The 27,567-nt window shown below is 36.1% G+C and overlaps 1 protein-coding gene across 1 annotated transcript in view; it reads left to right on the forward strand.

Moving 5' to 3' along the window:
• Positions 1 to 479: 479 nt before the first annotated feature.
• The window catches only part of DNAL1 (dynein axonemal light chain 1), a 34,786-nt gene continuing 7,698 nt past the window's right edge, over positions 480 to 27,567 (forward strand). Inside the window, exons 1-5 of the mRNA XM_036843030.1 lie at positions 480 to 554; positions 7,546 to 7,584; positions 11,863 to 11,972; positions 15,005 to 15,060; positions 20,588 to 20,643. Coding sequence (XP_036698925.1) covers positions 552 to 554; positions 7,546 to 7,584; positions 11,863 to 11,972; positions 15,005 to 15,060; positions 20,588 to 20,643 — 264 coding nt within the window. The 5' untranslated portion in view covers positions 480 to 551. The remainder of the gene's footprint in view (positions 555 to 7,545; positions 7,585 to 11,862; positions 11,973 to 15,004; positions 15,061 to 20,587; positions 20,644 to 27,567) is intronic.

Here is a 27,567-nt window from a genome sequence, read left to right on the forward strand (position 1 = left end):
TATGTAAAACCAGCATTTCATGCTTCAGCCGCCTCAGGCTGCCTGAAAGGGTTGGGAGAAGCTAACTGAAGAAATGCAGCCGTGTCTGGGTATCCTCAGTCGGACAACTAGGTAAATTACAGCAGGGAGTCAAGAGAACGGGAAGGGCAATCTGCAAAGGAAGGGAATTTTTAAAGTTCCTTTACGGGGTGTGGCAGTTGTTACAGGGAGGTTTCAAAGTTTTAAACTTTAAGCCGGTACGTCACTCCAGATTAGCTGAAATTACTTTCACCAGGGAAAGACATCTCCCAACCACTCAGCGAGGTTATACTCTCGACCCCTCTGCGCCACGCGTTGCTGCGCTCGCAGTCCCTGGGTAACTAGCGACCGCGGAGCGGGATGACCCCGGCGTACGCCGCGCGGTCCCACAATGCCCTGCTTGCGCCACACTGAGGGCGGAGAGAAAAGACCACTGCCGGGGTAGAGATCCAAGGAGAGCTCCAAGAGATGCGCATGCGCACTGACCCCGGCGGGCCCTAGCAACCAGAGCAGTGACAGTAGCAACCGCCGGAATGGTGAGTACCCTCCAGGCCTCGTAGCCAAAGCTGAGAGAAGATTGGAAGTGGAAAAGGGTAACTGGAGGGTTGAGGATGGCGGAGGTCCTCGAACAGCGGAAGGAAGCCGGTAGCGGATGCTGGCTCGGTAGATTCTAAGGCCTGAGGCGAAAGAGAAGCCCTGGCACCGGGTGGTCTGGGGCTGGTTGGAGGTTGGGTTAATCTCTGCCAGAGACTCTGGCAGAGAAAAGGGAGGGCAAAGAGCAGAGGGCAAAAAGCAAAGAGCGGAGTAGAGTGGGAAAGGTGATGGAAGGGGGAGTGTGAATAAGGATATCTTTTTACATGGAAGTAATCCGCCCCCCGCCCCGGCGAGATAGAGGGTGGTGTTGGTTACGAGAGGAATGTGTGTAACACTGATTGCCGCAGTATTTGTAACCTGTGATACGCCCAGGTTGCCCTCTGAATGACTGTCAGTTCAGTTATTAGTAACATTGTAACATTATAAAACCCTCTCTAACACAACATATTAGGGTAGTGTTTCTCAAATTTCAGTACGCATGAGTATGATTTTGGCCTAAGTTGGAGTGCAGATTATGAATGTTTAATTAATTGGGGGGGGATTCAGGAATGTGCATTTCAAGTGATTCTAAAATTGGAGGGCTCCCACAACACTTTGAGAAATACTGCTATCTTAGACTTGAAATCTGTCGGCGGGCTATCTAATCAAAGCTCTTTATGAAGTAATGGTTTTACCTAGTGATGCTCCTGAACTCCTACGTAACGTGAGCACTCTCTTGCTTATATACTTGGTAGATCCAACTAGTAGTTGAAAAAGGGATGTTGTTGGTTAGTTACAGACCCAGCCAAAGCTATTTAGCAAAGTATGTGATTGTCCTGCCTGATGGAAATATTTATAAAGAGTAAGTTTAACTAGTTTTCTTCTTTTTGTGATTCCATTGCTATATAAGTGGGCAGAAATTGAGCCCAGGAAATTGAAGTGATGAGGAAATCATGCCTGACCTCAACCAAGAGATTAAATGCTACTTTTTTTTTTTTTTTTTTTTTTTAAATAAATTTATTTGTTTTATGGCCTTTCTCTAGTTGTGGGGAGCGGGAGCTTTCTCTTCCTTGCGGTGTGCAGGCTTCTCATTGCGGTGGCTTCTCTTGTTGTGGAACACGGGCTCTAGGCGCGCGGGCTTCAGTAGTTGTGGCTTGCCGGCTCTAGAGCGCAGGCTCAGTAGTTGTGGCGCATGGGCTTAGTTGCTCCGTGGCATGTGGGATCTTCCCGGACCAGGGCTCGAACCCGTGTCCCCTGCATTGGCACGGATTCTTAACCACTGTGCCACCAGGGAAGTCCCTAAATCCTACTCTTTTAAAAGTAGTTTTCCCCTCTGCCTTCCGTACTTTATTCCACAGGCATTTAGCTGAAAACCAAGGAAAGTAAAAAATTATTGAACCTAAATTTATATTTAGGTGAAGAAATACTAGCCCTAAATAATTCTGAAAGTATGAACCATGAGAATTATTGAAAATCTTCAAATAGAGAATCAGAACTAGTAATTAGATGAAGCTAGCTGAGGCTGCAAACTCGTAGTTCTGGGGCCCTCTAGAAATACAGTCCCACATAGTTTTTTAATTAAAAAAAATTAGCTTCCAGTGTCTTAAAAATGATCATATTTTACATCAAAACGCAGATTTCTGGCTTCTCTGAAAAATCAGAAATACCATATTTCACTATCGGACACATCTTTTTTCATATTTTTGTACTACTGAAATATGTTGGTGTGATATAATTGGCAGCATCTTTTCTTTCTTAATGGTACATAAAATAAGGGTGTTACTTTCAATTAACAGAGTTTTCATATTTGGAGAAATGTGATATTAGGGTAACTCTTGTCCCAAGTCCACCTGCCAACAGTTTTCTAGAACCAAGTAGAGGTTATCCTCTTTACATGGCCAGCTTTACACATTAATGATGTCTGTTGGTCCTTTAGGCATTTCAGGTTTTGACTCCCGCTATCTGTAGGGGAACTAGTGACCTGATAAACCAATTTGTAGATAACTAGATTGCTTCCAACTTGAAAGTGTTCTTATAGGTGTCTTTTTTTGGACCCATGCAAGGATTTCTCTAGGAAGTATACCCAGGAGTGACACTGCGGGGTCCTAGAGTCCATGCATACTTAATTTCCCTAGGCATTGTCAGATTGCTTTCCAGAATGACTATACTAGTTCTTACTTACTTCAGTAATGCATGAGAGTTCCTATTTCTCTACATTCTCACTAACTTTCTAACTTTTGCCAATTTGAGGATGTATTTTAATATCCCATTGTTTTACTCAGCATTTCTCTGATTTTCATTGAGTTCAAATACCTCACTATTAGTCATCTGGCTTTCAGTTTCTGTGAATTTTCTGTTTACATTTTTTACCAACTTTTCCCTTTTTTGGTTGTTTGGTTTTGAATTTTAGGAGTTCCTTGTATATTCTAGATAGTAGTCCTTTGTTGGTTTTACATTGAAAATATCATCTCTTAATTTTTCTAACTTGTCAACAGAGTTCTTCATTTGCTATACTCTATCTGTTCTAGTATTTGTTAGTTTATTCTATTGTGTTTTCTACACAGATGATCATCTTCACATAGTGAGTTTTATTTCCTCCTTTAATCATTCCAATTTGTATTTCTTTTTATTGTAATATTGATAAAGATCTCTTGTACCATGTTAAACAGTAGCAGTGATAGTAGATAGGCATCCTTGATGTGTTTGGGATCTTAGAGAGAATACTTTTTTCTTTTTTATTGAAGTATAGTTGATTTACAATGTTGTGTTTTCTGGTGTATAGCAAAGTGATTCAGTTATACATATTTAAATATATATATCCTTTTCATATTCTTTTCCGTTATAGCTTATTACAAAATATTGAATATAGTTCCCTGTGCTATACAGTAGGACCTTGTTGTTTATCTATTTTTTTGCTATTTGAATTATCCATTTTTTAAAATTTATTTTTTTATTGAAGTATAATTGATTCACAATGTTGGGTTAGTTTCAGGTGTACAGCAAAGTGATTCAGTCATATATATATATTTATATTCTTGTTCATATTCTTTTCCATTATAGCTTATTACAAAATATTGAATATAGTTCCCTGTGCTATACAGTAGGTCCTTGTTGTTTATCTGTTTTATATGTAGTAGTATATATATGTTGCTCCCAAATTCCTAATTTATTCCTCCTTCCACCTTTCCCCTTTGGTAACCATAAGTTTGTTTTCTATGTCTGTGAGTCTGCCTCTGTTTTGTAAATAAGTTCATTTGTATCATTTTTTTAGATTCCACATATAAGTGATATCATATGATATTTGTCTTTCTCTCTCTGGCTTACTTCACTTAGTATGATAATCTCTAGGTCCATCCATGTTGCTGCAAATGGCAGTATTTCTTGTTTATGGCTGAGTAGTATTCCATTGTATATATGTACCACATCTTCTTTATCCATTCATCTGTCAGTGGGCATTTAGGTTGCTTCCATGTCTTGGCTATTGTAAATAGTGCTGCAATGAACATTGGGGTGCATGTATCTTTTCAAATTATGTTTTTTTCTGGATATATGCCCAGGAGTGGGATTCCTGCATCATATGGTAACTCTATTTTTAGTTTTTTAAGGAACTTCCATGCTGTTTTCCATACTGGCTGCACCAATTTACATTCTCACCAACAGTGTAGGAGGGTTCTCTTCTCTCCACACCCTCTCCAGGATTTATTATTAGTAGACTTGAAAACAATTTTTTTATTGGAGTATAGCTGACTTACAATGTTGTATTAGTTTCAGGTGTACAGCAGAGTGAATCAGTGTAGACTTTTTTTTCTTTTTTGGTCGCCACACATGGCATGCGGGATCTTCCCCGACCAGGGATCGAACCTGTGCCTCTTGCACTGGGAGTGTGGAGTCTTAACCACTGGACCGCCAGGGAAGTCCCAATGTAGACTTTTTAGTGATGGCCGTTCTGACCAGTGTGAGGTGATACCTCATTGTAGTTTTGATTTGCATTTTTCTAATAATTAGTGATGTTGAGCATCTTTCATGTGTCTATAGGCCATCTGCATGTCTTCTTTGGAGAAATGTCTATTTAGGTCTTCTGCCCATTTTTTGATTGTGTTGTTTGGGTTTTTTTGTTTGTCTTGTTTTGTTTTGTTTGTTACTGAGTTGTATGAGCTATTTGTATATTTTGGAAATTAGCCCTCGTCAGTCACATCATTTACAAATATTTTCTCCCAGTCCATAGGTTGTCTTTTCATTTTGTTTATGGTTTCCTTTGCTGTGCAAAGCTTTTAAGTTTGATTAGGTCCCTTTTGTTTATTTTTGCTTTCATTTCTATTGCCTTGGGAGACTGACCTAAGAAAACATTGCTACAATTCATGTCAGAGAATGTTTTGCCTATGTTCTCTTCTAGGAGTTTGAGAATGCTTTTCATGTTACATTCCCAGTTTGGCCCACGTTGACCACGTTTTTTAAAATAAATCCTCCATACACATATACACACATCCTGATACTCTTTACCAAGCTCAGCTTTTTCTTTTTCCTTAGTAATTGTCACCTTCTAATATACTATATGATTTATATCTATTTATTTATTATATTATTTACCACTGTCTCCCGCCAGTAGATGTAAATTCCATGAAGGCAGGGATCTTTGTTTTGTTCACTGATATATCCTCAGCAAGTGAAAGAATGTTTCGTACATAGGAGGTAATCAATAAATATTTGCTGAAATGAATGAATTGCTCCCTTAAGTGTGGTGTTTGTTGAAGCTTTTTGATGTGTAGCTTTTATCAAGTAAGAAATTTCACTTTAACCCTTAGTTGAGAGCTTTTAATATCAGCTGTAGAACTTTATCAACTGCTCTTTCTGCACTTACTGAAATAAATGTGATTTTCCCCTTTAATCCATTAATAAATGATTTATATTTATAGACTTTTCTGTTGTTAAACAATCCTTATGATCCTGGCATAAGCCATTTTTGATCATGATCATTATACACCATTGGCTTTGGAGATCTAATGTTGTATCTAGGATTTTCAAATCTGTTTTGAAAAGTAAAGAGGGCTCCTTATCTGGTTATGGCATCAAGGTTATTCTGGCGTCATAAAATAAGTTGGAAACTTTCCCTCTTTTTTCTGATTTCTGAAACCACTTGTATAACAAGGAATATCTGTTCCCTGAAAGCTTGGTAAAACTTGTAATTTATCTAGGCTTGGGGCTTTAGGGGAGGAGGGTGAGGGTAAATCTCTGATTATCTTTTTAATGTTTTAAATAGTAATTAGTCTATTCAAATTTTCTGATTCTTCTTGTGAGTTTTGGCACTTTTGTTTTTTCTAGAAATGCATACTTTGTCTAGGTTTTCAAACTTATTACCATATATTTGCTTATAATATTTTATTTTTAAAATCTCTGTGATGGGACTTCCTTGGTGGCCCAGTGGTTAAGAATCCGCCTGCCAATGCGGGGGACTCAGGTTCAAGCCCTGGTCTGGGAAGATCCCACATGCTGCGAAGCAACTAAGCCTATGTGCCACAACTACTGAGCCTATGCTCTAGAGCCTGTGAGCCACAACTACTGAGCCCACATGCCACAACTACTGAAGCCCGCGTGCCTAGATCCCGTGCTCCACAACAAGAGAAGCCACCGCGATGAGAAGTCCGCGCACTGCAATGATGAGTAGCCCCTGCTTGCCACAACTAGAGAAAGCCTGCGTGCAGCAATGAAGACCCAATGCAGTCAAAAATAAATAAATAAATAAATAAATAAAATCTCTGTGATATCTGTGTTATTTCCCCTTATTTATTCTATATTTTAAATTTGTATATCTCTCTTTTTAGCTCAGTTGAGCTTGCCAGAGACTTCAGAACCCACTTTTAGTTTTGTTAATCTTTTTTCCTCTCATTCTGCTTTTCATTGATTTCTTCCTTTGTATCTCCTTCTGCCTTCATGATGTTCTTTTTCAAACATCTTGAATGCTTAACTTATTTGTTTTCTATCTCTTGTTCTCTCTTATATTTTTAAAATTTATTTTATTCAAGTATAGTTGATTTACAATGTTGTGTTAACTTCTGCCATACAGCAAAGTGATTCAGTTATATATATATATGTGTGTGTATATATGTACATATATATATATACATTCTTTTTCATATTCTTTTCCATTATGGTTTATCACAGGATATTGAATATAGTTCCCTGTTCTTATTTTTATTTATTTACTTATTTATTTATGGCTGCGTTGGGTCTTCATTGCTGCGTGCGGGCTTTCTCTAGTTGCGGCGAGCAGGGGCTACTCTTCATTGTGGTACGCGGGCTTCTCATTGCAGTGGCTTCTCTTGTTGTGGAGCACGGGCTCTAGGTGCGTGGGCTTCAGTAGTTGTGGCTCATGGGCTTCAGTAGTTGTGGCTCGCAGGTTTTAGAGCGCAGGCGCAGTAATTGTGGCACACGGGCTTAGTTGCTTCGCAGCATGTGGGATCTTCCCGGACCAGGGCTCAAACCCGTGTCCCTTGCATTGGCAGGCGATTCTTAACCACTGCACCACTAGGGAAGCCCAAGATGGTTAATATTTTTCTAAAACTTCATCAGTGCTCCCTGGCTGTAGCAATTATAAATTGTTCCTGGTTGTAAGATGTATCCAAATTTCAAAGATATTAAAATATAGAAGATATAAATCTTAGAATCAATGAAATGAGATATATTTTAATATCAGTGTTGAAAGCTATATGTTTTTTTGTAAACCGAGTGGGAGTGAAGTATCTGACATTACATCACGATTTCCTTAATTTCTCTGAGAGGTATTTAAATGAGTATTTCTGATTTCAGGAAATTAAAACACTCTCTTTGCATATAAAGTCTCAAAAAAAGAAGTTAATCTTTTTAGCGGTAGATGCCAGGGCTAATAACTATTGCATGAAAATTGGGTCAACAAATCACACCAATAAAGACAGCTTTGTTTTTTCTTCTCTTTTTAAGGCAAAAGCAACAACAATCAAAGAAGCCCTAGCCAGATGGGTGAGTTTATGAGTTTTTACTTCTTCTAGAAACCACATAAGGAGAATTTTTGGATAGTTATTTAAATATGACCATTCAATACAAGGGATCTTTGTGGTATTGGAACTGTTTAGCTATCTTGATGGTGTTAGTGGATACATGAGCCTACACAGGTGATAAAATTGTATAGAACTTAATACACATGCAAACACATTTACACTCGTATGTACAAATAAAATTGGGAAAATCTGATTAAAATCAGTGGATTGCATCAATATCAATATCCTGGTTGTGATATTATACTATAGTTTTGAAAAATGTTACCATTGGGGGAAACTGGGCAAAGTGTATAAGGGATCTCTCTGTATTATTTTTTATAACTGCACATGAATTTTCAAGTGCCTCAATAAAAATTTCAATTAAAAAAATCTTTCCATTGGAGAATTTAAATATGGAAAGGCTGATTCATCTGTTACTGTAATGGCTGTAATCTCTGTTACAGTACATTTTCTTTTTCAACTTTATCATCATTAAACTACATGTCATTTTCAGGTGATAGATTGATATGTGTTGTGGATTATCTAGGTTTTAGACAAGTGATGGTTTTAGCCTCTTGGAGGTTAGAACAGGGTCAGTCATTGTGGACAAACGAAAATCATGCATAGACAACTGAAAAAACATTGAATAAAAATACTAAAATGATGCTTAACATCGCTGATCATCAGGGAAATGCAAATCAAAACTGCAGTGAGATATCACCTCACGCCTGTTAAAATGGCTATCATCGAAAATACGAGAGAAAAGTGTTGGTGAGGATGCGGAGAAAAGAAACTCTTTTGCACTTTGGTGGGGATGTAAATGTAAATTGGTACAGTGTTATGGTAAATACTATGAAGGTTCCTCAAAAATTAAAAGTAGATCTACCATGTGATCCAGCCGTCCCACTTCTGCATATATATCTGAAGGAAATGAAACCACTATCTCAAAAGAGATACCTGTATCCCCATGTTCATTGCAGCATTATTCACAATAGCCAAGACATGAAAAGAGCCTAAATGCTCATCAATGGATGAATGGATGAAGAAAATGTATATTTGTATACAATGGAATATTATTCAGCCATAAAAAGAAGGAAATCCTGCCATTTGCGACAACATGGAAGGACCTTGAGTGCATTATGCTAAATGACATAAGTCAGGTAGCTAAAGACAAATATTGTATGATCTCACTTACATGTGGAATCTAAAAAAGCTGAACTCATAGAAACAGATTAGAATGGTGGTGGCCAGAGCTGAGTGGAGGAAATGGGGAGAAGTTGGTCAAAGGTTATAAACTTCCAGTTATAAGATGAATAAGTTCTGGGGATCTAATGTACAGCATATTTAATAATACTGTATTATGTACTTGAAGGTTGCTAAGAGAGTAGATTTTTTTTAAAATAAATTTATTTATTTATTTATTTATTTTTGGCTGAGTTGGGTCTTTGTTGCTGAACGCCAGCTTTCTCTAGTTGCAGCCAGCGGGGGCTACTCTTCATTGCAGTGCACGGGTTTCTCATTGCAGTGGCTTCTCTTTTTTTTTTTTTTTTTTTTTTAATTAATTAATTTATTTATTTATGGCCGTGTTGGGTCTTCGTTTCTGTGCGAGGGCTTTCTCTAGTTGCGGCAAGTGGGGGCCACTCTTCATCGCGGTGCGCGGGCCTCTCACTGTCGTGGCCTCTCTTGTTGCGGAGCACAGGCTCCAGACGCACAGGCTCAGTAATTGTGGCTCACGGGTCCAGTTGCTCCGCGGCATGTGGGATCTTCCCAGACCAGGGCTCGAACCCGTGTCCCCTGCATTGGCAGGCAGATTCTCAACCACTGTGCCACCAGGGAAGCCCCCAGTGGCTTCTCTTGATGTGGAGCATGGGCTCTTGCCACGTGGGCTTCAGTAGTTGTGGCATGTGGGCTCAGTAGTTGTGGCTTGTGGGCTCTAGAGCACAGGCTCAGTAGTTGTGGCGCACAGGCTTAGTTGCTCCGTGGCATGTGGAATCTTCCCAGACCAGGGCTCGGACCCATGTCCCCTGCATTGACAGGCAGATTCTTAACCACTGTGCCACCAGGGAAGTCTGGAGAGTAGATCGTAAATGTTCTCAGCACACAAAAAAATAATGATATGAGGTGCTGGATGTGTTAACTAACCTTTTTCTGGTAATCATTTTGCAATGTATACATGTATCAAAGCATCACGTGGTATACCTTAAACATAAACAATGTTATATGTCAGTTATATCTCAATAAATCTGTAAAAAATAGTGATCATTTTATAATGTATAGAAATGTTGAATCACTATGTTGTACACTGGGAACTAACATAGTATTGTAGGTCAATTATATTTCAACAAACAAACAAACAAATTCATAGAAAAAGGCATCAGATTTGTGGTAACCAGAGCCAAGGAGTAGGGGTAGGGGGAATTGGATGAAGATGGCCAATAGGTACAAGCTCCCAGTTACAAGGTAAATAAGTACTAGGGGTGTAATGTACAACATGATTAATATAATTAACACTGCTATGTTATATATGAAAGTTAAGAGAGTAAATCCTAAGAGTTCTCATCACAAGGAAAAATTTTTTTCTTTTTCTTTTATTTTGTATCTTATGAGATGATGGATGTTCACTAAACTTATTGTGGTAATCGTTTTGTGATTTTATAAGTCAAATTGTTATGCTGTATATATTAAACTTATTCAGTGCTATATGTCATTATATCTGGAAAAAGTACACAATACATACACAAAATACATTTTTAAAAAGCATATAGTAATATTAGAGAGGAAACTGCATTGTAAAAAATGCATTAAATATAAACAAATATTTTGAATATAACATTCTATAAAGTTTGAACAGTTGTATTTCAGCATTACAGATAGAATTTCCATAGAGTATAGAGATGACTCCTCAATTTCTATGCCCAGTGATAACATATTTGACTATGTTATCAGTTGTTTTTTTGTATAATAATGTATCTTTTGCTTTTGTAGCTGGGCTTTAAATAAAAAGTCTTTCAAGAAACTTGGTGTCTAGGGAAAATAGACAAAATGGGTAGGATAATGAAATATTTGAATTTTTGTTTTAGTGCTTATAAACTTCTTTGTACTCTAATTACATTAAAAAAATATTTTTCTGCTTAGTTAGTGAAAGATCTGTTTTGTTTAATAAAAAAGTGTGGAGTAGCCTTAGTATTAGATTTGATTTCCTTCAATCAGATTTTAGGATTTTGTTTTATTTATTTATAATAACAAGTGGTTGGTTTTTTGGTTTGGTTTGTAGGTTCTATTTCTAGATTACATTATGGCCATAAATCTTTGACTTTAAGATTATTTGAAGACATCATGCTCATTCTTGCACTCATTAACCCAACATTTATTAAGGATCTACTTGGTGTCAGTCTCCCATCTCCTAACCTATAAATGTATGGCACAAAAAAAATACTGAGTGAATGTGTATTAGATCTCTTTCAACTGATTATATATTTTCTATTATTGATGTGTTATGATTTGATTTTTTAAAAACAAGCCTCTTTTGTGTCTAATATCAGGTTATAGAAAATATAGGAAAGTAAGAAAATGGTCCCTGAGCTGTAGGATCTTCTTGTTTTGTTGGAGAGATAGAGCTAACTCTAAGTATTGAGGTACTTAGAAACTATTATTAGGCAGCATATCCTGGTAATTAAAATTTAAACTGTGTACTTAGTACTGAAATTAAACTCTAAGGTAGAATTTAGTAGTAAATTATTGTAGAGCAAATAAATTTGACCTCAGCTTTGTCATAAAGAGAAAATCTTCCCAAATTCTTGGTATTTGGTGGTTCTAGCTCAGACTAAATTGTATATAGGAACAGAAGGATGAGATGACAGAAAGAGTTGATCTTATAGGTCTGAATCTGATACTTAGGAAAAGTTTGTTTAGGGAAAAGGAATTCTTCCCAGGAAAATGTTTTTGTTGTTGTGTTTTACTTTTGTTTATTAATTGATAGGCTCTAAAAGGATTTTTAAAATTACAGAAATAAAAGTTAGATTCTTTCCTCCTCTTTTCCATTTGGTTGAGACCTAAGAGTGAATTATCTGAATCAGCCATGTATAAGGCTAGTTATCAGGTTCAGTAAGTAAATGTTGTCAATAAGTGAACTGTCAAGAATGTACAGAATTATTGAGTTTTAATAATTGTTTTGAAATAAACGTTGAAAAGCCTTGAGAAATTTTGGCCTTTTCTAGTTCCACATTTGGATTATTTTCTTCCAAATTAATTTTTATCATAGGAAGAGAAAACCAGTCAGAAGCCATCCGAAGCCAGAGAGATAAAGCTGTATGCCCAGATTCCCCCTATAGAGAAGATGGATGCGTCCTTGTCCACACTCTTTAATTGCGAGTAAGTTCTCTTGTCTTTCTTCGTCCTTTCTAGTATTGCTATTAAGTTTCACTTCCTTTTCTAAATACACAAACTAGAAAAATATATTTATTTTCTTGATCTTCATTTCCCTTCCTTCCTTCCTTCCTTCCTTCTTTCCTCCCTCCCTCCCTTCTTTCTTTCTTTCTTTTTCTGATTCTCGCTTTGGCAAAGCCAAACATAAAAGATTATTGGTTTCTAGGATTATTAATAGATTAATCCTGAATAATCCTGTACTGTATTTTTTTACAGTACAATTTTTACAATATGCCTGGAGAATAGAAATTTCCTTGTCTCTTAGGAGAAGCTAAATAACACAATTAAACTATTTCTCTGTCATAAAATCTAGTACTTTCCCTTGTAAGATTATCCACCAAAGTCAATACTATACTTACTCAGAGACATAAGAGATACTGCTTTAAAAAATACTTTTCAAACTATGAAAATACATTGTAAAGCACCTAGAAGGGCTTCCCTGGTGGCGCAGTGGTTAAGAATCCGCCTGCCAATGCAGGGGACACGGATTTGATGCCTAGTCTGGGAAGATCCCACATGCCGCGGAGCAACTAAGCCTGTGCGCCACAACTACTGAGCCTGCGCTCTAGAGCCCACGAGCCACAACTACTGAGCCCACGTGCCACAACTACTGAAGCCCACGTGCCTAGAGCCTGTGCTCCACAACAAGAGAAGCCACTGCACTGAGAAGCCCGCTCACCACAACGAAGAGTAGCCCCTGCTCACCACAACTAGAGAAAGCCCACGCACAGCAACGAAGACCCAAAGCAGCCAAAAATAAATAAATAAAATAAATTAAAAAAAAAAAAGAGCCCTCTTTAGAAGTCATGAGGGACACAAAATAATTAAAAAAAAAAAAACCTAGAAAATATTAAAAGCACAAAGGGAAGTAATATCAACCAAAACTGCACACCTTTTGAGAACCAGTGTTAGCATTTTGTTTTTTATTTTATTATTTTTTTAATTTTTTGGCCGCACTGCAGGGCATGTGGGATCTTAGTTCCCCGACCAGGGATCAGGGATCTCACCCCTGCCCCCTGCAATGGAAGCACAGAGTCTTAACCATTGGACCGCCAGGGAAGTCTCAGCATTTTGATATGGCACCTCCTAATTTTTTTTTCCGAATTGGGATCAAGTTACATTTATTTGTAATCCTATTTATCCAAGACTTTAAGTATCAGATCTATATTTATTCCTTTTAACTTATTTTCTAAATACACACTTTTTAGCAGGGTTCTGTGGCTAATTTGAGGCAATTATACCATGACACCTTGTAACCGTGCTCTCAGGCTGCAGTGTCTTGTCAGGGGTGTAGAATGTTACAGAATCAATTGGGGTTCTTTCTGATCTCTTCATCCTGTGTTTTTCTAACTGTGGTCCCCTGGCTACCTATATAAGAATCTCCTTGTGCAGTAGATAAGCCCCACTCCAAATTTATAGAAACAGACTCTACTGATGAAACTAGGTATCTGTATTTATAATAAGCAATCTGAATGACTCTTAGATGCATATTTGTGAACTCATGCGTTAGACTAATACCTGTCTTTGGAATTAAAGGGAAAAGCAAATGTATTTAGTTATTGTATGCAACTTGTCCTTTGTGATGAGAACACAATGTATTACATAAAAACCCACCTTAGATGTGGTTTTGGCTTCAAAAATCATGATTTCAAAGAGCATTATTTCAAAGTGGTCAAATATCTTTTTATCATAAAGCCATTTCAAAGGCAAGCATTTGAGAAGGTTCTGTACCCCATACCAAAGTACCTTGGAAACTGCTTAGAAAGAGTCACCCTGTTCATATTTTTGCTGACACTCTTTGAGCAGGTTGCCTAAACAACAATTAAAGAATCATTCCCCAACCGTAGTCCCAGATTTTCCAGTCCATTTTTCACTTTAACTGGTTGTTCTTGAGAATGGGGAATAACTAGAAAATACACAGATTTGACCAGTAATTTACAGTGTACAGTAATTGCTTTTAGTGTTTCAAGCAAAAAAAAAAAAAAAAAAAAGAAGAAGAATTCCTCTATTCCTCTTCAGGTCTCATATGTTCTAGAGTCAGTTTTTTGGCGTCTTAAATTTGCCTGTGCTACATTCTGGTTGTATAATATCAGGCAAATTGCTTAACATCTTTGTGCCTCAGTTTCCTCATTTGTAAAATTTGGATAATAATACTTATTTCATAGGATTGTTCTGATGGTTAAAATAGTTAATACATGTAAAGTACTTAGAAGAATACTAGGCACACATTAAGTGTTCAATAAAATTAGCTTTTATTATATTCTTTGCATGAAATTTACTAAGATATTAAACATTTTTGTCAAGAAAGGAAGATTAATAACGTGTAATTATGCTCCCTTTAAAAATTTGTTTTTATACAATTAAAGTATGTATAGGAAAAAAATCTAGAAAAATATATACGAACTATTAAAAGTCATTATCTCTGGAGGAATGTGTGGGGTGGTTAGGATTACATAACTTTTTATTATACACATATCATGGACATTTTCCCAAGTTGGTATGTATAGCCCAATCTTGTTTGCTTTAGTGGCAGATAGTATTTCATTATCTGTATTCCTCAGCTGATGGGTATTTATAAATTTTTTCCCACTTTTTTGCTATTACAATAATACAGTAAATAATCTAATTCATATATTTTTTGGCATTTGTATTAGTATTTCAATAGGACATATTCCTAGAAATGAATTACTGGGTCAAAAATACATGCATTTAAAAATTTAATAGATAACACCAAATTACCCTCAAAAAGGTTTTTTTGATTTTATACAATAGTGTATATTAACTTTTGTAATCAGGGAAAAAGTATGAAGATTTCAAAATGAAGGAATACATGTCATGTCTGAGAGGGAAAAAAGGATTCAGTGTAAAAGGAAATGTGACTTAAATATCATCTTCTGTGGGTACTTGAGGAATAATTTCTGATATATCATTAACATTTTTTTCTTATTAATTCAAGTGTTCCTTTTTTTTTTTTTTAGGAAGCTTTCACTGTCTACAAACTGCATTGAAAAAATTGCAAACCTGAATGGCTTAAGTAAGTGATCCACAGTAACAGATGGTTCTTGGATTTTGTAGTTATTTGGAATAAACATTCTAGAGGCACTACATAATCCTAGAAGCTGGCACCTGTTTTAACCACAGTAATTGTCAGATGTCAGAAAGAATATATAAACCATGTGTCTTATTTAATTATCCAAAGAAAAGTAGAGATAACATGAAACCTGAGCAGTTTAAAGACATTATAAAGTTTTTGTAGTGTTAGCATTGAAATATCTTAAATAGAAAATCAGGTTTTTTATATTTTTTTGTTCAGATTTATCTTATGTTTCATACTTATTATATTTAAAATTTTATTCTTGACCATCCCTGTTTTTCCTGTGCTCCTTGTCTTTGTTAATGACATCGACACCTTCGCAGTTGCCAAGGCTCCTTGTGCTAGTTGCCTGTGGCTGCAGAAACTTGGTGGCTTAAAACTGCAGAAATGTATTCCCTCACTGTTCTAGAGGCCAGAAGTCTGAAATCAGTTTCACTGGGCCAAAATCAAGAGGGCCACACCTTCTCTAGAGGCTTCAGGGGAGAATCTTTTCCTTGCCTTTTCTAGATTCTGATGGCTGCCAGATTCCTTGGCTTGTGACTGTGTCACTCCAATATCTGCCTCTGTCGTCATATTGCCTTCTCCTCTTTTGTCTCTGTCATATCTTTCTCTGTCACCCTCTTATGAGGATACATGTGATTGCATTTAGGGAACACCTGGGTAATCAAGGATACTCTCCCCATCTTAAGATCCCTAACTTAATCACATCTGCAACGTAATTTTTCCCCACGTATAGTAACATTCACAGGTTCCAGGGATTAAGATATAGGTATCTTTTGGTGAGCCATTATTTAGCCTATCATATTTCCCTTTACTTCCCTCAAGCCCTACATGCAAGTTCATCCGTAAGTCCTGTTAACTCTATTCTTTGAAAGAGCTCTCAAATAATTTGTTGCTTTTCCATTTCCAGGAGCTACAGCTTTAATTTAGACCCTCATCATCTCCCCCTTAGGTCATATTTTTTAGATGTTTTTTATCACTTCCCACAGTAAGAAATACATTTGAATTAACGACTCAGTATATATATATTCATATGAATACACATATCAAATATAGCATATACATATGAACTGGATTAAAATTTGTAAAACAATATTTACCCTTATAGCATAGGTTCCAGTATAAATTTTTTTAGCGTGATTTCATTGTTTTTTAAATGCTTGTCACAACCCACTAAGTTGATTTCACATGACCCACAGTTTGAAAAAACACTGCCTTACAACTTCTGTTATAGCCTCCCAGTTGATCTCCTTGTCTCCTATCTTTCTGTTCTTCCATTGACCTTCAGCACTGACACCAGAGTTTTCTTTTTAAAAATATTGTTCTCATTATCATTCCTCCAGATCAGAGACCTTTAATGCCTCCCCTTTGCCTAATAAAGACCAGATGCCTTAAGGTTGCATTCAGGGTCATCTAAAAGCTTGTGACATCCTCTTCACACCCAAACATATAATTCTTTTTTTATGACTTTGTGCACTTGTTAATGCAGTGCTTTTCATTGAGAACAGCCCCTTCCTCTAGCAGGAAAACCCAACAAGAAACAAAATTAAGATTAAGAATGCCAAGTTTAAATGTCATTTAGAGGGAGACCCCTAAAGACTTCTTTAATCTCCATCATCATAATAATTACTCTTTCTTGGGAACATTTATAACAGTCTACCTTAGATTATAATAATAATTACTTACTTCATATAGTTATTGTGAAGATTAAATGAGTAGTGTGTATAAAGTTCTTAGAATAGTGCCTACTGCATATAAATGCTCAAGAAATATTAGCTGTTATTATAGTTAGTGAGGAATATGTTCTGTCTCTTCAGATAATGAGCTCCTTGAGGGCAAACATCACATCTTATTAATCTTTCTATCTTCTATTCCAAATCTCCATCCCCCCCCAGTACCATACTCAAAGGTGCACTCAGTATTTACATAGTGCTGGAGAGGAAGTGTTCACTATTAGAGTTGTGTATAAGATGATTCCGTCTATTCCATTTTTCACTGACTCATTAAACAATTTATATTTCATTTTATTCCCTATTCTTTGTCTGTATTTGAAATAACTTGCTTAAAGGAGACTAAATTGATAACATATTATTTATCAGTATGGATAACATGCTTTTCTTTCATAAAAACATGACTATGACAATATGAAAATGAAAATATGAAAAACCTTCTATATAAGGCTGGTAATGGGTTTGAACTCATATTCTCTTTGGTCAATTGGTAGTGACTCTCAGGAAAGTCGTATGAAGAAGAGTTCCAAAAATTCAGTGGAAAAGAGTACCTTGATCAATTATTGATGTCTGATGTAGGCATGGAATGAGAGAGAATAGGCATTTGTACCATGTATTTGCTATATTTGATGCATCTCATTTTAGTTCTGCTTATAACAAATGGTATTTCTGCAGTCTATGGAGAGAATACACTTTGTCTGTGACTATGAAGCAAAATGAAGCCAACTGATTCATGCAAGAGATTGAATATATGACGCTAGCTTGCCTCCCACCCCTTTCCTTTCATGAGCACTATAGTCTTACCTACTACGTTGTGATAAGAGGATCTGAAATAAGTAGGTATTCCTATTTAACAGTGGGGTTATAAGGCAGAATAACCCTAACAGCAGTATATATTGTTTCAAAACTGTGACTAGAAAACTGTATGACATGACTATGTTCAAAACTGTGACTAAAAAGCTGTACAATGTGAATATTAATACTCTCATATTAAAGATTAGAAAGTAAAGTTTCTTGGTAAAAAAGTATACTCCTTCAGTTTACTAAATAAGTAAACATAAAACTTTAAGATATTGTTTTGATTTTCATCAGGACCTAAGAAGAAAAAAACAGTGTTTTCCTTCTAGTGGTGCTCTCTACTTATGCAGCATATAAAATATGGAAAATGCATAATTCTGTAATGTTAGAAGAGTTAATCTATTAAGTTTGATATCATTATTTACTTCCCCGTACAGCAATAAGTAAGATCTCTTTAGCCTTTCATTGCCATTTTCATGTGCATTTTTAAAAAAAGGAGTTGTGCGTATTTAAGTTAGATACTATCTTTAAAAGATTTGTATATATCTGTTATCTCTAATTTCTGAGATCAGTTCTTATCTTAGTTGACCTAAGTGTATTTTGACATGGATGATTTCTTTTCTCTTTGAAGCAATTTCAGTATTGGATTTCTAGGACACTGTACCCTTCTGATTTTCTCCTGCCTTTTTGGCTACTTCTTCCCAGTCTCATGTCCTCAAATTTTAAATGTTGGAGTATCTGGGGACTCAGTTCTTGGATCTCTTCTCTTTTCTATCTTCACCTACTCCCTAGATTATCTCATCCAGATCATGGTTTTACCATCTATATGCTGATGGCTCCCAAATTTATATCTCTAGTCCATACATCTCCTCTGAACTCCAGATTCACACATTCAGTTGCCCGACATTTCCATTGGATGTCTACTGGACATCTCATACTTAACATGTCCAATACTGAGTCCTGATGTCCTTCCCCAGCCCTAGCTAACCCAACTTCTTGTGTGTCTGTCTCAGATAGTGACAACTGCATTCTTCTAGTTGCTCAGGCCAAACTCCTTGGTAATTTCTTGACTCCTCTCTCACTATATATGCCTGATACACACACACGTACATCATTTATTTGTACTTACCATGGATTAAGCCTTGTGCTGAATATTTTAGACAATTATCTCATTTAATCCTTATACTCTTATAAGGTAGATCCTATACTTCCTCATTTTACATATGACAAAACTGAGATTCTAAGAGGTTTGGTTACTTCCCTAGAGAGTTAGGATTGGAACTCAGTTATGGACTTGTGCTCTTAACCATTGAATTATGGATGTTATAGAACAGTGCCATCCAACAGAATTATCTGCACTGTCCCAATACAGTTGCCACTAGCCATATGTAGCTATTAGGCTCTTGAAATGTGATTAATGTGATGGAGAAACTGAATTTTTTATCGTATTTAATTTTAATTAAATTAAATATCCACATGTGGTTAGTAACTACCATACTGGACAGCATAGTTATAGAAGTTTAAGTTGTGAAAATTAAATGTATAACTTATGCATAAGTAATCACAGTAGTTTTTTAGGACAGAAGTGAGGTTTCCTGTGTTTTACTAGAAATCTTTTATTTTAATTTTGAAAAATAATGTATGTACATGGTTTTATGCAAATAGTTCAGAAGACGGTACAGTTAAAAATGTCTTCCTCCAGGGGCTTCCCTGGTGGTCCAGTGGGTAAGACTCCACGCTCCCAATACAGGGGGCCTGGGTTCGATCCCTGGTCAGAGAACTAGATCCTGCATGCATGCTGCAATTAAGAGTTTGCATGCAGCAACTAAGAGTCCGCATGCCACAACTAAGAAGCCCACATGCCTCAACTAAAGATCCCTCATGCCGCAATGAAGATCCCACATGCTACAACTAAGACCCGTTGCAGCCAAAATAAAATAAAAAAAAAAAAAAAAAAAAAATCTTCCTCTGACCATAGACTGACTCTCAGTTCCTCCCCCAAACCAACCACTGTTTCTACTTTTCTCTTCCAGAAATAGCCTATAGATATAAAAATAGAAACATTCTTTTAAAAAATACAAATAGACATTTTTTAACCAATCACAATTTAATTATTTTAAAAAATGAAAGCAAAAGATTTTTAAAATACTGATTCATTTGATTTCACTTCTAATCCTTTGTGGAGCAAGGTGGACCAAACATGAATATGTTTTCTATTTTCTAGTGTAAGTCCTCATATTATAAGAGATTTGAAATATATATGCTCCCAAATTTAAAGTTCAAATCTTCTTTACTCTTATTTTATCCTTATAATATTAAAACCATGCATTTCAAATAGCTAACCATTTAAAATTTAACATTGGCATGATGTGCAATTGTAGTTGTAGTGTTTACCTTAGTGATATGTCTATGTTATTTCTTACTTGATTACCATGTTTTATTAATACAGCCTTTTTTATTATATAAGGATATTATATAAGTGTATTTTTTTAATTAAAAAATTATTATTATTATTTTTAAAATTTTTGGCTGCATTGGGTCTTCGTTTCTGCACATGGGCTTTCTCTAGTTGCAGCGAGCAGGGGCTGCTTTTCGTTGCGATGCATGGGCTTCTCATTGCGGCGGCTTCTCTTGCTGTGGAGCACGAACTCTAGGCGCACGACTTCAGTAGTTGTGGCACGCGAGCTCAGTAGTTGTGACTAAAGGGCTCTAGAGTGCAGGCTCAGTAGTTGTGGCACATGGGCTTAGTTGCTCTGTGCATGTGGGATCTTCCTGGACCAGGGCTCAAACCCGTGTCCCCTGCATTGGCTGGCGGATTCTTAACCACTGCGCCACCAGAGAAGTCCCTATATAAACGTATTAAAGCTTTATTATATTAGATTTATAACAATTGTGTAATATGATTCTAATAAACCAAAATTGTTTTCTTTCCTCTACAGAAAACTTGAGAATATTGTCTTTAGGAAGAAACAACATAAAGAACTTAAATGGACTGGTAGGTTGTTATTTATTACTTAAAAAAGCATACACTCTTTTTCTTGAGTATTCAAATAATACTTGTCTGTTGCAGAAACTTTACAAAATAGAAAAGCAAATATAAAAATTACCTATAAACCACTGCTAACATTTTGATTGACATCTTTCTTGCCTTTTTTTCCTATTCTTTGGTGGGTATGTAGAGAATGAAATCATACCATATATATTGTCTTGCATCTCTTTTTTTTACTTAGTATATAAAGATCATTTTTTCCATGTCATTCATACATTCAGCAAATTCATTCAATATATTTACTGAATGCCTGCTTTTAGCCAGGCACTGTTCTAGGCACTAGAGATACAGCAGGATATAAAATAAAGTCCTCGCTCTCATTGAATTTAAATTATAGTGGAGGGAGACAGACTAGAAAATAATTGTATAATAATACATCAGGTGGTGATGAATGCAATGAAGATAAACGAGACATATATATTCCAAATAGATAATTATTTCCATTAAATTTTACTGTTAAAAATTATCTCAAGTTTCTGCCTGGCCAGAAAATTTTAAATTCTAATTTTATATTTTCCTAATTTATATATTTTTCCAAATTTATGTTATCTTCCTATGTGGTTAACATGCCATCTCTGTCTTTGTAGCATTTATATGGATTTTATGGTGATCATGGAATAAAATATAATTATTGATTTAAAAAAAACAAAAACAAAAATGAGGCATATAAGAGAACGTAGATTGATGGGAAGTCCTCTCTAAAAGTGAGAATGTAGGCTCTAGAGCTGACCAAGGGACCAGTGCTCCAGACTGAAGAGGGACAGCAAGTGCAGATGTCTTGAAACTGAAGCTCCTTGGTATGCTTGAGTAAGAGCAAGAGTTGAATGAGGGAGAATTGTCCTCAGTGGTGAGAGGGAGCCAAGAACCAATCCTTATAGGACTTGGTAAGATTTTAGATTTTTTTCCAAGTGGCTTGCAAAGCCATTGGAGGTTTTTGATCAGAGGATGTTATTTAAGTTTTTAAAATAATTTTCAACCATACTTTTTTAATGACAGCATAATATTCTGTTTTATTGATGTACCATAATTTATTTAAATAAGTTATTATTCATTATTTATTTCCAGTTTGGAGTTATTATAATCAATGTTGTTATAAATCTCCTTTTAGCTATATTATTGCACACATCTATGAATAATTCCTTGGATAAATTCCTTGAAATGGAATTGCTGGGTCAAAAGTATGAATTTCTTTTAAGGCTTTTGTGACATATTATCAAGTTACCCTTCGGAAAGCTTGTAACAATTTATACTACCATCAATAATGTATGAGGGTTTTCATTTCCCTTTACCAACCTGGGGCATTTTTAAATTTTTTAAAGTTTTTGACAGTGTATTTTATTTGTATATTTATTGGCCATTTGAATTTCCTTGCAAAGTTGAGATGAAACAATATTGTAAAACTAGGCAATTTCAGAAAAGATGAAACTAATTTCTTTTTCTTGTGTATGTTCCCCAAAAGATAATAATTTTTTTTTAAAGTGCTGATTGTTAAATACTTCATAAAAACCCTGAAATATTTTGTCACTTGGGTTTCCTGTCCCCCCCCAAGCCCGATAACTCTAGCTTGTTCTTCATAAGAGTCAATGAGGCTGAAACTGCAGTGCTTCCCAACAATAACCTCCCAAGACCAGACAGGCTAAAATGACCATTCCCCTCCCCCACCCATTACAGAAACAGCCAAAACACGTGAATAGGAGTCAGTGTTCAGAGGTGCAATTTTGGAATTATCTTGAATTATCTGATAATATTCCCACATCTACATGTCTACTTACTGACATAAATTTACTTTTATTTTTTTATTTATTTTATTTTTATTTTTGGCTGTGCTGGGTCTTCGGTTCGTGCGAGGGCTTTTTCTAGTTGCGGCAAGCGGGGGCCACTCTTCATCGCGGTGCGGGGACCGCTCTTCATCGCAGTGCGCGGGCCTTTCACTATCGCGGCCTCTCCCGTTGCGGAGCACAGGCTCCAGAGGCGCAGGCTCAGCAATTGTGGCTCACGGGCCCAGCCGCTCCGCGGCATGTGGGATCTTCCCAGACCAGGGCTCGAACCCGTGTCCCCTGCATTAGCAGGCAGATTCTCAACCACTGCGCCACCAGGGAAGCCCCTGACATAAATTTATAAAATGCTTGGAAATTCTTAGAGATTACATTCTGTAGTTAAATAAAGGGAGTTTTCTCCCCCAAAACAATAACCAGTAGATTAATTATTTGCTTTCTAGCTAGATATGATGAATAAAATCCTAATGATCTATAAAAAAATTTTTTTTGATGTTCTAAATGATTGGTAAATGTAACGACATTTTGCCTTCTCTTCATTCTGTGAGCCTTAGATGGTAAAAATGTCATATATAGGGACATTATTCATAATGGATAAAATATTAAATTATAGTACAAAAATTCAGAATTTATTATACTTCAGGCTAAACATGACTTTGAATTATCTGAAAAGGAAGAGCTTGCAAATAAATATACCCCTAAATTTTTAGGGCCAATATGATAAATGCTTGATGTTCCCCCAGGTATTTACAGAACACCAGATTCTCAACTATTGATATGGTGTATAATTTCTCCCAATAAATGTAATATATACCTAGAAACCACAAAGAAATTGTAAATATAGGATTAAAGGCATGTATGGCGATATTATCTAGCTGAACCATCATTTACTTAGATCTCTTTACTTTCTATAGACTGCCATCAATAACCCCCAACAGTTGGTTTTTTCCCCAGGATGTATGTATGTGTGTGTGTGTGTGTGTGTGTGTGTGTGTATATACATACACCAAAAACATTTAACCAGTCCAAAAGGTTTACTACTTATGCAAAGACTAAAGAAAAATACGTCTCCATAGGGATACAGATGGTGGACTTCAAGTAGGTTCACATGCTAACTGAGTTATTCATCTAGACACATCAGCCTCATAGCATGATTTGAATAGCTGCCTCAGTAAGTTACAAATAACTACTCTAATATGTGAAACATGGAATGTTAAATTGAAGAAAAGGAGTCTATTTAAAACTACTTAGGAAAACTGACGATTAAGGTACATTATAAGCCTGTTCTTATATGTGATTGGCTGGCCTCCGCTTTCCTTTCGGATCTCATTTCATATTACTTTTCTTCCAAGTTGGTAATCTCCAGCCACTGGCCTTCTTTCTCTTCCTTGAACATGCCAGGTTCATTTCCACCTGAGGACATTTGTACTTGCTGTTTCCTCTTCCTTAAAAAACTCTGTTACCCTCGATTTCCACATTACTGGCTCCTTAACTTTCACACTTCAGTTCAGATGTCACTTCCTCAAAAGAGACCCAACTATCCTATATATAAAGCAGTCCTCTAGACAATAACTCTTATCACCTATAATTTTTTTCCATTTTTCTTATTTGTTTATTCTCTTTCCCTCTCTCTGTCTCTCCCTCTGTCTCTGTCTCTTTCTCTCTGTGTCACACACACACACAAATCCTGATAAGCAAGTCAGTGCTGTTCATCACCATCTACATTGGTGCTTGATACATGTAGTAGGCACTCTATAAATATTTATTGTGACTTAATAATGCTTTGTAATATTACTAATTAGAAAAACTATTAGGTTAAAATTTTAATTCTAAGAGTAATAGATGTAATTGTATTTAAAAAACAAATCAAGCAATTCATAAATGTATGAAATACACTGTGAAAGTCTTTCCTCTCCCTACCTCTTCAAATCCATGAGGTAACAGAAATAATATTGGTATACTTTAAATTTTTTTCTGTGCACAAATAAACAGATATCTGTGTGTGTGTGTGTGTGTGTGTGTGTGTGTGTGTGTATGCATGTGTATGCATGTGAGTGTGTGTGTAATATATATTTGTACTGATAATATACTGGGCATATTTTTCCTGATTTTTCATTCAATAATATATCAGGAATATCCTTCCATGTAAAAATGGCAGATCTAATGCATTCTTTTCAATAGCTGTTTTCTTCTACATTATCAGTATATGGCAATGTATTTAACTATTCATGTACTGCTGAATATTTAGAGTATTTCCAGATATTTTATTGAGGAAGGGGCGTCTGTCTCTCTTTTTTTTGCTATTACAAATCATGCTGTAGTGAACATCTTTTTACATATATCCTTTAGCAGTTATTTGAATCTTTACATGGGCTAGATTCCTAAAAGTAGAAAAGCTGAGGTTATTTTTGTGCATTTAAATTTTTGACAAGTACCTCAGATTGCTCCCACAACGCTTATGCCAGTTTCCACTTCCATCAATGGTATAAGGGTGAGGATTACTTCCTCCACCCTCAACATCCCTGAGTATTATCCATATTTTTAATATTTGCCAATAAGGGAGTATTACATTGTTTTAATCTGTATTCTTTAGTTAGTTGTGACTTTGAACATCTTTTTATATACTTATTGGTTATGCATGTTTCCTCTTTTGGAAATTGACCTAACATTTTTTACCCATTTTCTACTTTTATCTTTTTCTTATTAAATTCTAGGCACTCCTCAATATTCCTAATATTTATCCAGTATTGATAATGTTATTCCTATTATTGTTGTTACATTTATGAACTGTGTAGCAGACTCTTTACATGCATTATCTCATTTGAAACTCACAACAAGTAGATAATATACTCATTTTAAGATAAAAAATCCTCAGTCCTCATTTTAAGATAAAGAAACTGAGGCTCAGATAGTTATGTAAAATGCCCAGGTATAGTGAACAGGCACTGTTAAACCCTATTGCTGAGATGAACAGTCTGTCAATAACTATCAGTGTCTTCCATGTGTATTTAGTTTGTCCCAACTATTCTATATCGAGGAGTTTTTCATACTCACATACATGAACAAAGATGGTGGACCAAGTACATTCATTGAAATATAGCTTGTATAAAAGACTGCAACAATCTAAGTGCCTATCAGTAGTGGACTAGCTAAACAAAATATATCGAGGGGGAAAATGAGGTAGGATTTACCTATATGTGCTGAAATAGAATAATTTGCAAAGTATATATATATATATATTTTTTTTAACTTTTTATTTTTTAGTTTTATTTTTATTTATTTTTGGTTGCGTTGGGTCTTCGTTGCTGTGCACAGGCTTTCTCTGGTTGCGACGAGTGGGGGCTACTCTTTGTTGCGATGCACGGGCTTCTCATTGCGGTGGCTTCTCTTGTTGCAGAGCATGGGCTCTAGGTGTGCGGGCTTCAGTAGTTGTGGCACATGGGCTCAGTAGTTGTGGCTCATGGGCTTAGCTGCTGCACGGCATGTGGGATCTTCCTGGACCAGGGATTGAACCCCTGTCCCCTGCATTGGCAGGCGGATTCTTTTTTTTTTTTTTTTTAATTAATTATTTTATTTTATTTTATTTATTTTTGGCTGTGTTGGGTCTTCGTTGCTGTGTGTAGGCTTTCTCTGGTTGCGGCGAGCAGGGGTATTGCGGTGCGCAGGCTTCTCATTGCGGTGGCTTCCCCTGTTGCAGAGCACGGGCTCTAGGCGTGCAGGCTTCAGTAGTTGTGGCACGCGGGCTTCAGTAGTTGTGGCTCGTGGGCTCTAGAGCGCAGGCTCAGTAGTTGTGGCGCACAGGCTTAAGTTGCTCTGCGGCATGTGGGATCTTCCCAGACCAGGGCTTGAACCCGTGTCCCCTGCATTGGCAGGCGGATTCTTAACCACTGCGCCACCAGGGAAGCCCTGCAAAGTATATTATTAAATGAAAAGAAGCAAAGTGGATATTTCTCTGTACATATATGCATAGAATATTTCTGATGATAGCTGTTACCTCTGGGGAAGGGAACGGGCGTGGGTGAGAAAGAGACTTTTCATTATACTTGTTTGCACTATTTGATTTTTGTTATGTTGTTATCTTGTGTGTTACTCTTTTTTAAAAAATATTTTATATTTTTATTTAGGTGATGATTATGTATGTTACTCTTTAAATTAAAAAAAACAACTAATGATCCCCCCTCAAAATACAAACAAAATATTTGTGCACTCATATTCATAGCAGCATTATGCACAATAGTCAAAAGATGGAAGCAACCCAAGTGTCCATCTACAAATGAATAGCTAAACAGACAAAAGAAAAGATGATGAAGGAGAGAAAAAGGGCAGGAGGGAAGAGGAAAAGGTGGAGGACTTAGTCAAATCTAGGCAATCTGATTGCAATTTCCATACTGCAATTTAATGCAAAGTTTTCAGAATTATTTAATATATTTTCTCTTAGTTTGTCACTTGTCTTTTTACTTTATTCATAGTTGCCATATGGAGTTTTAAAATTTTTATTTGTCAAATCTTTATAACATCTGTGTTTTGTATCTTATATAGGTCTTCACTTCTAGATTATAAAAAAATCATCTTATATTTTCTTTTAGTACTTCTATTGTTTTTTAAGTATAAATTAAAAAAGTTTATACCTTTAATCCATCTGGAGTTTATTTTTGCAAATTGCATGTGACAGATATCAGACCTTATTTTTCTTCCTCCAAATGGTTAGCCATATATTGAAAAGTCTCCTTTTCCTACTGTTTGGAAATGCCACATACTAAATAAACTCTTGTATATGCATGGGTAGATTACTGGATGGTCAAGTTTCTTTCTTTCTTTCTTTTTTTAAGGCTAATCCTTTTGGCAAGTGCTTTTTATTTATTTTATTTATTTATTTAAAATATTTACTTATTTATTTAGGCTGTACAGGATCTTTAGTTGTGACATGCAGACTTCTTAGTTGCAGCATGCGGATCTTAGTTGCGGCATGTGGGATCTAGTTCCCTGACCAGGGATCGAACCTGGGCCCCCTGCATTGGGAGCGTGGAGTCTTACCCACTGGACCACCAGGGAAGTCCCTCAAGTTTCTTTCTGTTTGTTGTGTTACCTATATATT

Source organism: Balaenoptera musculus, chromosome 2, assembly GCF_009873245.2.
Source record: "Balaenoptera musculus isolate JJ_BM4_2016_0621 chromosome 2, mBalMus1.pri.v3, whole genome shotgun sequence".
NCBI classification, from domain to species: domain Eukaryota; kingdom Metazoa; phylum Chordata; class Mammalia; order Artiodactyla; family Balaenopteridae; genus Balaenoptera; species Balaenoptera musculus.